Raw genomic sequence first — 9472 nt, 5'->3', positions numbered from 1 at the left:
AACTCTCTTGCAAAAGACATGAACCATACAAACACTTGAGACTAAGTTACAACTGACCTGACCTACTTGGACTGGTGCCTGCCACCAACATCCGGATGCCCGTGATTTGCCTGTGGAGAGTTCCGAAATTAGGAGTCTCCTAGACACCCGAATGCTCTCTGGACTATAAATGATAATAGAAGTCAAACACCAAAAGATGATTTACAAACGAATGGATTTACACCCGGATGCAGTACATTTCCATCACAGTTGTAAAAATGGTGGAATACTGACAGAAAGATATAAAGATTTGTGGTGTTGGGATAAATCTGCTATTATAAGGGTTTGTACTTTGTACAAGTCCTACATGATCAATAATGTCCAGCAATGAGCAAGAAAAAGTGCAACAATGATGACGCGGTTGCCACCAAATCCCTCAACAAACTAAGCACCGGTTAAACAAGTGACCCCCTCACCAACTGATCTCTTACCGACGAAGTCAAAACGTCCATCGCAACTGCCATGATTGCGAAACCTTTGAATGAATGACTAATACAGCCCTCCTCTTGATTTAGTATACTACTCAGAATTCACAGGAAGTAAAGTGGACCGTGACATGAGGCGCACACATCCCTCTGAAACCGAGTTTGCGGGAACAGCAACGCGGCAAATGTTCCGTCCACGGGACATCCCGTGCACGTTTGGTCCATTGGATCCACCATAGTTTGTGCTTTGTGATTCGTGATGGAAAGTTCCATTCAGTATCAGGAATCTCAAGCATGTTGGTATGGAACAAAACCTATTGATTCTGTGCACGGAACAAATTCATTTCTGGTGTAACAGTGGCAACCGAACTGTTTCGAGTCCCTTGTGTATAAAAAAAGCTTGTCAAATCTTCTGATTTCGAAAATTTTACGTTACTTTTGGGAAAAGTGATGGCGTCTCACGGCATTCATCAGGGAAACGTGAAGAGTCGGTGACATATCCCTTTTGAGTTGAGGATTCTCTTCTGAGGAAGCCATCAAGAACTGATTTTGTCTGGAGCTGGATTTTGGTGGAATCCTCAGCAAGCTACATTGGCGATCGTGGTTATCTCTCCACCCCTCGCAGAGGTGCCAAGTCATCTCGTCTCTATCTCGTCTTGTCTCCATCAAATGGTAGTACACATTGCAAAATACAAGGGGGCAAAATTGGTAATCCACCTGGAGGGGCCCATCAGTTAAACCATCCCCATCTGACACTCTCCAAGCAACATGAGCAGCACACCAACATCCATGAGGCAGAGCATGGTACAGGGGGATCCTCTCAATAAGATGAGTGAGATGGGGGAAAGAAGGCATCATTAGTAGTCACCAGATGCAGCATGCACACTGTTGTTAGCGGCAGCAGGAGAAGCTGCCAGTCAAGAAAGTGGAGGAGAAGAAGAAGAAAATAGGATCATCATTGTCGTGATCATCTGGATTGATCGAGCAGGTGGCCATGTCGTACGATGAGGTGTTCACTGTTCTTGGAGCTGGAGTCATGAGCGGCAAGGGGGCGGCGGCTAGCGTTTGGAGGGGTCAGGGCAGCAACATCACGAGGCAGATCCTCAAGTGCACGAGGTGGCAGCTCGAGGAGACCACCGACTTCATCACCTGCCCCTACCACTACTTCTGCGACAGCTCCTACCCCGGCGACTACTCGACCGCTGTCGGCGTCGTCGTCGCCGTCTTCGCTGCCTACTGCCTTCTCTCCGCTGCGGCCTTCACCGTGGCAGAGATCGGAGGCGGCGCCACGGCGGCCGGTGGCGTCGGGAGGATCAAGAGGAAGTACCTGGTGCCGTCGGGGCCCTTCTTGCTGCCGCTGGTGCTGCTGGTCCTTGCCAAGGGGCAGCGGATCAACGCCGTCTTCCCCCTCGCGCGGTTTGGCCCGGCATTGCTGCTCACGCTGCAGGCGTCGGCGCTGGCGTTCCGGAACGAGGCCGACGGCGACGTGCGGTACGCGGTGCTCGAGGCGTCCACCGTGTCCGGGATCCTGCACGCGAGCCTCTACCTGGATGCCATCGTTCTGCCGTACTACACGGGGACGGACGCGCTCCGGTGGTCGCGGTTCTCCGGAGAGTGCCCCACATGCCTCTGCCGGATGGAGCCGCTCGTCGTCGGCGGCCGGACCGTGCTGTACCGGGGCCTCTCCAAGACGGCGCTGGCCATCATCTTCGCCCTCTGCTCCAGGATGGTATGCCGGATCTACGGGGAGGAGCGGCTGAGCGTGTGGACGCGGTCGGCGCTGGAGATGGCGAGCTGGGTTTTCGTGTCCGGCGACGCCATCTATCTTGCTGGTTGGGCGCTTGCCGAGGGCGCCGCGGCGGTCTTCGCCGTGTACGCGCTCGTCGGGTCGCTGGTCTTCTTGTGTGTGTTTGGGAAGGTGTACAGATTCTTGGCGTGGGCGGAGAACAGGCAGGTGCAGTGGAAACCAAGCCTTAGCTGCCACAATGTGGTTTGATTGATCATTTCCTTTTTTTTTTCCTTTTGCTTTCGGAGGAAATTGTAAAGCATAAAAACCAATTAATTCAGGTTTTGTGTGCATAGAGAGAGAAAATCGGAGAGTATAATAACCAATTAGTTCAGGTTTTCTGTGTATACAAAATTACAAACTACAAGGAAACTGTAAAGCATATGATCCGCATAACCATATTGGTGAAGTTTCAAACTTACGGTTTTTTACTTCATGATTTTTTAAGTTGTACAAAAATTAAACTCCGAGTGAAAAAAGTGTAAACAATGTTACCAACTCTTATCCAGTGTGGGTGTGGTGGTGACCTCGTACTAGGTATTTCTATAATAAAAATTTAATGTCAACAGAAAATAGCACTCACATAAATAAAATGCTCACACAATATATGAGTTTCTAATTCTATTGAGCTTTGCATTACAGTGTCATTCTTTCTGTCATGCTTGCAAATTTTACAGTTCGTTAATGGGCGGCCCGTTTTACAATAGCACACACGCCCACCCTTTTGATTTTCGAAAAAAAAAGTATCCAGCTTTGTATTCCCTCCGTCCCGTAATATTAGATGTTATTACAACCAATACATAATAAGATATATGGGACAGACTGATATTTTATAATTTTATCATCACTCTAGCAAAAAAAAAAAAGAGCCAAGTTGCTGGCCGGGCACCTTGAGCTTTAAGCTTCCTGAAACAACTTTATCAAGTTATGATCGATAGGTTATTATAAAGCTCGTGGACTGGCCAGAATTGTGCACCATTGAAAAGCTTTTTTGTCAAGGTGAGCACCACTCTACTACTCCAATTTTTCTTTTCTTTTAATAAAGGACACCAAATATCTTCATGCCCATGTTAACCACCTGAGGTTATATTGTCAGCATTTGGTAGATGAGATTGGGACAAACTAACAATAACAATGTGGGTTGCTAGCTCTCCCGTAAGCAATGACCTACCTGATGGCTGCTTCTCCATGCTAATTCAGGAGCAAACCCCCTTGTTTTTTTAAGGTGAGCAATCCCCGGTGACTTGTGCGTTTTCAGTGTCCTCTATTTATATTTACCAATTTCATTTGTAAGGATGAGAAATGTGAAGAACAAGATTTTCATTGAGTGTCTAACTTACATCAACACATAAAAATGTAAAAGAAATCCTGTTTTAGCCATCGAACTTTCCCTGAAGTCTACATTGGTCCTAAAACTTTGGAACAGTAGATTACACTGTTCTAAAACCACTTATTTACCATTTATAGATTACAAAGCGGTTTTCACTAATGAGGCAACGCTGTTCTCTTACTAAACGGCTGTTTATGTTTATGCAACATTAACTCCTAATATGCCATATAAGCTGGTATGAAGTGCAGCAAGTTGTTTGAACTCATAGTATGCCATATTAGGAAAACAAGTTTAAAATTAATATTTGCAAAGGAAGAAATAGATACATCCAAATTTTGATAAAATTGAGACACTTTTGGTAAGACGGAGGGAGTACGTTTTTTGTCGTTAAATCTCTTGGAATGCGTTGGATGATCCTTCTAGAGACGGGTAGTCCAAGGCTTGGACTGCAGCGTACCTTGCCGTTCGCCTCATCATAACATATCACTTTTTGTATGGTGTCACTAAAATGAAATATTATCACTGTTGTGATATTTTGGTCACACTGTACAAAGCTGCAATGGAGGCATATGCTAATGGTGTTGGATATGGAGATGACTCAACATTGTTAGTGAGAAGCTAATGAGTCAGGATGTTCACTTGGTCGTTACGATTCTATGTAGGGTGTTACTGAAAGGACACGGATATCGCCTAGAGGGGTTGAATAGGCGGTTCAAAACTTTTACGATATGGGCTTAACAAACGCAGAATAAAACTAACGTTTACTTTGTCAAGCCTAAAGCCTATATACTATGGTTCACCTATGTGCATCAATAACTTATGCTAAGCAATACAAGCAACTATGTGATAACAAGATATATAACTTCAAGAACGATGGTTATCACAAAGTAAAGTGCATAAGTAAAGAGCTCGGGTATAGAGATAACCGAGGCACGCGGGAGACGATAATTTATCCCGAAGTTCACACTCTTGCGGGAGCTAATCTCCGTTGCAGAGGTGCGGTGGCTTAGTGCTCCCGAACGCCACAATAGGCCTCACCTTGAGGTGTGTTTGCTCGATGCACACCAACGCCACAAATGCCTCACCCCAAGATGCGGTAGTCACACCACACACTGAGCGTCACGAAGGCCTCACTTTATTCTCCGGTGATCCTTGCCACAAAGGCCTAGGTCACGGTTCCACTAAGAGATTTCCTTCGAGGCGGAAACCGGGTCTTACACAAAGCTTAGGGAAAACACCCACAACTCAATTGGAGGCTCTCAAGATATCGCCACAAAGGCCTAAAAGCCGTCTAGGGTTGCAAGAACCCAAGAGTAACAAGCTCCTCACTTTCACTTCCACGAATCACCGTGAAAAGCTGAAACTGATGTACCAAATGCAATGGCAAGAACACCACAAAGATGCTCAAGTATTTCTCTCTCAAATTCCAACAAAGGTACAAAAGCTATTGGGGAAATAAGAGATGAAGAATAAATAGAAGGAGGAACACCAAATTTCTCCAAGATCTAGATCTAGTGGATTCCCCTCACAAAGAGAGAGATTTGATTGGTGAAGATGTAGATCTAGATCTCCTCTATGTTTCTCTCAAATGGATGCAAGATTCATGGGAGGGTGAAAGGATCGTATGCCGCACCTAGAGGGGGGGGGGTGAATAGGTGCTAACCAATTTTTAGTTCTTTTTCAATTTAGGCTTGACACAAATGGTAAATTCTCTAGATATGCAACTAAGTGAATTTACCTATATGACAAGGCTACCAACTAAGCAAGATAACTAAGCAATAGAGAGAGAATAGGATAGAGGTAACCGAGAGTGGAGCACGCGATGACACGGAGATGATTCCCGTAGTTCCCTTCCTTTGCAAGAAGGTACGTCTACGTTTGGAGGAGTGTGGTTGCTACGAAAGCCAAACCAACAGCCACGAAGGCTTCACTCAGATCTCCGGTGAGCAACGCCACGAAGGCCTAGCCCACTTCCACTAAGGGATTTCCTCGAGGCGGAAACCGGGCCTTTACAAGGTTCTTGGGGCACACATCCACAACCAAATTGGAGGCTCCCAAATCTGTTACAACACAACAATCAACAACAATACATCAACACGAATCAACTAGGGAACCAAATAGGAACACTAGCATGAGATCCCTCAAACAAGAGAGGGGGAAATGAAGAACGCTTCGGTGAGGATGTAGATCGGTGTCTTCTCCTTCGAATCTCCAAAGATCAAGAGATTTGGTTGGGGGAGGAAGGAGATCTTGCAAATCTTGACTTTCTTTGAGTTGGCTCTAATGGAGGTGGCTTGGCAGAATTCTTGTGCAATGATTGAGCAAAGAGGCAAGGAGGAAGAAGGGGGTATTTATACCCCCACTCAAAATGGAGCCGTTGCTTCCTGGGGCCGGATAATCCGGCCTAAGTAAGGGCCGGATAATCCGCCCCGGATAATCCGGTCTTCGGGGCAAAAGAGTGACAATGTCCGGCCAAATGTCCGGCCTCCTTCCGTAGTTGATTTTCTTCCGGTCCTTAGCGAAAAACGGGGGCCGGATATTTCCAAAATATCCGGCCCGGATAATCCGGCCCCGGTACAATACCGGGACATTATCCGGCCAAATGTCCGGCCCCTTCCGTAGCCAAAAATCCTGAAACACTTAGCCAAAAACAGGGGGCCGGATATTTCGACAATATCCGGCCCGGATTATCCGGCCTGGCCAAACTTTTTCTCAAACCTTTTTGACACACGATCAAATCCAACACACATGAATAAATATCTATGTAATCCCTGTACTCACTTAAACAAACATTAGTGTATCATATATATTGACATCAAACACACAAAACATAATGTGAGAGATGTTCTTTCAATCTCCCCCTTTTGGTGTTTGATGACAATATATGGATTTGCAATAGAATCACTATAGAGACAAGCATGATGGCAAAACATAGAGGCACTCCCCCTACATGTGTGCATATAAGTAATTTGCATTTGAATACAAATACACAACACATAGAAGTATGGTGCCTCAACACAAGAGATATCCAACATGAGCTCTAACAAAAGACATTGACACATAAGAAGTTGAGATAGGATGAAGGAAGTCATACCCATGTGTAGATATATAATACGGTGTTTTGAACGGCACACAAATAAACCAAATAGTTCAAATAAGCGGGAACACAAGCAATATAAGAAAGATAAACGCATATGCTTGTGCCCAAACCATGCAAATCCCCGAGAATCCTAATAGAACACTTCTCCCCTTTGGCATCGAGACGCCAAAAGGGGACAAGCGCGATGCTACACGTCCCATGGGAATCACTCGGAGGCATAATCATCATCGGACTCTTGCACCTCTTCTTCTTCTTCTTCCTCTTCATCGTTGTCGGAGCATCCGGAGAGCGACGAGAGGTGTTGGACCTTTGAAGGCAATCATCAAGATCACTCCATGGAACCTCGTGCAGTGCCACCTAGTGTAACCCGGGTGAGCTGGAGGCTGAGGCGGGGGACCTTGTTCACCACTGAGCTTGTGAAGAATAACCGCCTGAGTATGCTTAATCTCAGAACGCTCACGGCTAGCTGCATAGTTCTCCTTATGGATCTCAATGTTCATGCAAAGGATGTGACGCTGAAACCAACTAAGCCGGGTCACTTGCTTCCTCATAGCCGGGACATCGGGATGACGACCAGGAGCAACACCACTAGAACGAGCATCACCCATGAAAGAGTCAAAGTGCAGAACAGCAGAAGAGACTGGCTTGAGCTTGTAGGCCTTCTTGACATGGTGCTTCACCAACGGATACCCACCCAAATCTTCACTCACGCATACGAGTTGTTGATGAGAAGCTGGATGTAGGGTGCATAAGGTATGGTGGTCCGGAGACCATGGCATCACGGATCTCATGGAAGATAAAGTCCATGATATCAAGAGTGTAGTCCCTCACTTCATCACCATCACGAGCACACTTATAGCTGAGGTGCATAAGATCTACAAGAACTACCCGGATAGCATCATTGTTACCACCACTTGGGCAAATGGTTGCCCGAAAGAACCGAAGCAACTGACTGTATATGAGAAGCAGCCCCTTTGTATAACCAATCCTTCCCTCTGAGGTATAGAGATTTGCAAGTGCATTCTTATCTGCCTGTTGTGGTCCATGAAGACGACGACCCTCATCAATAGGGACTCCAAGAATACTGGCAAAGCGGCGCAGAGTGGCACTGCAGTGTGTGGAGCCAGACATCCATTCCATAGTGCGTTCCTCATCAGTCTTGATTGCCAAAGTGGCAAAGAATTGCTTCACCAACTCTGGGCTATAGTCACATTGAATCTTCATGATATCTTTCAAGCCCATTCTTCCAACAACCAGTATAGCATCTTCAAAGTGATCGTTTTCAGCTAGAATGTCCACATCAATGGCTTGCATGGGTCTCAGATTCTTCATTGGCTCATAGATGTCCTTGTAGATGTACATTTGCTCCATGCACCAATATCTCCTGCCCTCTATCTCTTCATCCCTTGGCACATCTTCATACCAGTTCTTCAAGCGGATAGCGGAATAAGAAACTGGATCCATGGCCTTGTAGTTCTCCCTCACTTCCTTGTTCTTCCTTCTTGAAGTGACCGACTTGCGAGGAGCATTGGGTGCAAACTCGTCACTAGATCGATCATGCCTCTGGCGTCTCCGACCACCCCGAGAAGCACCACCTGAGAGAAGCAAAGACGGGTAGCAAAGAGAAGGTAATGCTCATAAGTCATGTAAGATATAGTAAAATACTCGAGAAGCATGCTATAAGTTGGTACAAGTCTAGACATGATAGATTGAAGCAAAACTGCAGCGGCGATGAAGCTCCAGGCCGGATAATCCGGCCCTAGCTTAGGGCGGATAATCCGGCCCGGCCGGATAATCCGGCCTGCTCGGGGGCGGATAATCCGGCCATGCGAGATGTGCGATTTCCAATCAAAAACATGTCTAACACTAGATCGGCCTCATAGCATGCAAAAGGAGTACACTACTCATGGTTTGGAACAACTAGACACCAATTCCACCAAGAAAATAGCACATATAAAACACAACATCTAGGGTTAGAGATTGTGAATCATACCCACATCCATTGTGGAAACCGCTTGGAGGAGAAGGTAGCTAGGGAGGAGATGCACCCAATCCACCCAAGAACTCCGAGAGGGGCGGATGGAGCGTCTCCGGCGAGGAGGAGGAGATCCGGCGGCCTTGAGAGGAGAAAGAGGAGAGAGGCGCGAGGGGATGGTTTGAACCGTTTTGCCCCCGTGCCCTCGACTCAACCCTTTCAAGATCTGCCCGTGCCGGATAATCCGGCCCTAGCTTAGGGCGGATAATCCGGCCGGGCCGGATATTCCGGGTGTCCTGGGGTCGGATTATCCGGTGTTCTGGAAAATTCCGTAATCACCGGAATCCGGCTCATCTTTCGTTGGTTATTTGCAAGTCCCATATATGATGTAATAAAGTATCACATCACATATAAGGTACAAATTTGCCAATAAGATGGAGCACCCTAGATCATCCGACCGAAAAACCCTCAAACTCCAAGTTTTTACCAAACATGACAAATGAGCAAGATGGAAATGGCTTATAGGGGAGAGTAGGCTTAGGTTTTAGAAGATACAAACTGTTAATGGTACATGGTCACTCAAGTTTGCAAGATATGAGCAAATAAGGCCAAACTAGAGTGATTTCCCATAAGAACATGGAGATGTCAATAAAATCCAATGAAAAACCAAACAACTCCAACTCCTCACAAAGAAGAGTGTGGTGGCCTAGGCCACCATATATGAGTGTTATGGTATGGCACCGCGAAGATATATCTTGGGTCCAAACCAATACTCATCATTTAAGCTCACATATCAAAATATGATATAACGAGAATG

The 9472-nt window shown here is 46.2% G+C and overlaps 1 protein-coding gene across 1 annotated transcript; it reads left to right on the top strand.

Annotated features, from left to right (window-relative positions):
* The first annotated feature begins 318 nt into the window (after nucleotides 1-318).
* On the top strand, nucleotides 319-2681 carry LOC127303776 (uncharacterized). The gene has a single exon (XM_051334482.2). It carries the CDS (start codon nucleotides 1459-1461, stop codon nucleotides 2458-2460), a length of 1002 nt encoding a protein of 333 aa, XP_051190442.1. The 5' UTR covers nucleotides 319-1458; the 3' UTR covers nucleotides 2461-2681.
* The last annotated feature ends 6791 nt before the right edge of the window (nucleotides 2682-9472 follow it).

The sequence above is a fragment of the Lolium perenne genome, chromosome 1 (genome assembly GCF_019359855.2).
Source record: "Lolium perenne isolate Kyuss_39 chromosome 1, Kyuss_2.0, whole genome shotgun sequence".
NCBI classification, from domain to species: domain Eukaryota; kingdom Viridiplantae; phylum Streptophyta; class Magnoliopsida; order Poales; family Poaceae; genus Lolium; species Lolium perenne.
The sequence above is the reverse complement of the archived record's forward strand: the minus strand, read 5'-3'. Positions and strand labels throughout refer to the sequence as shown.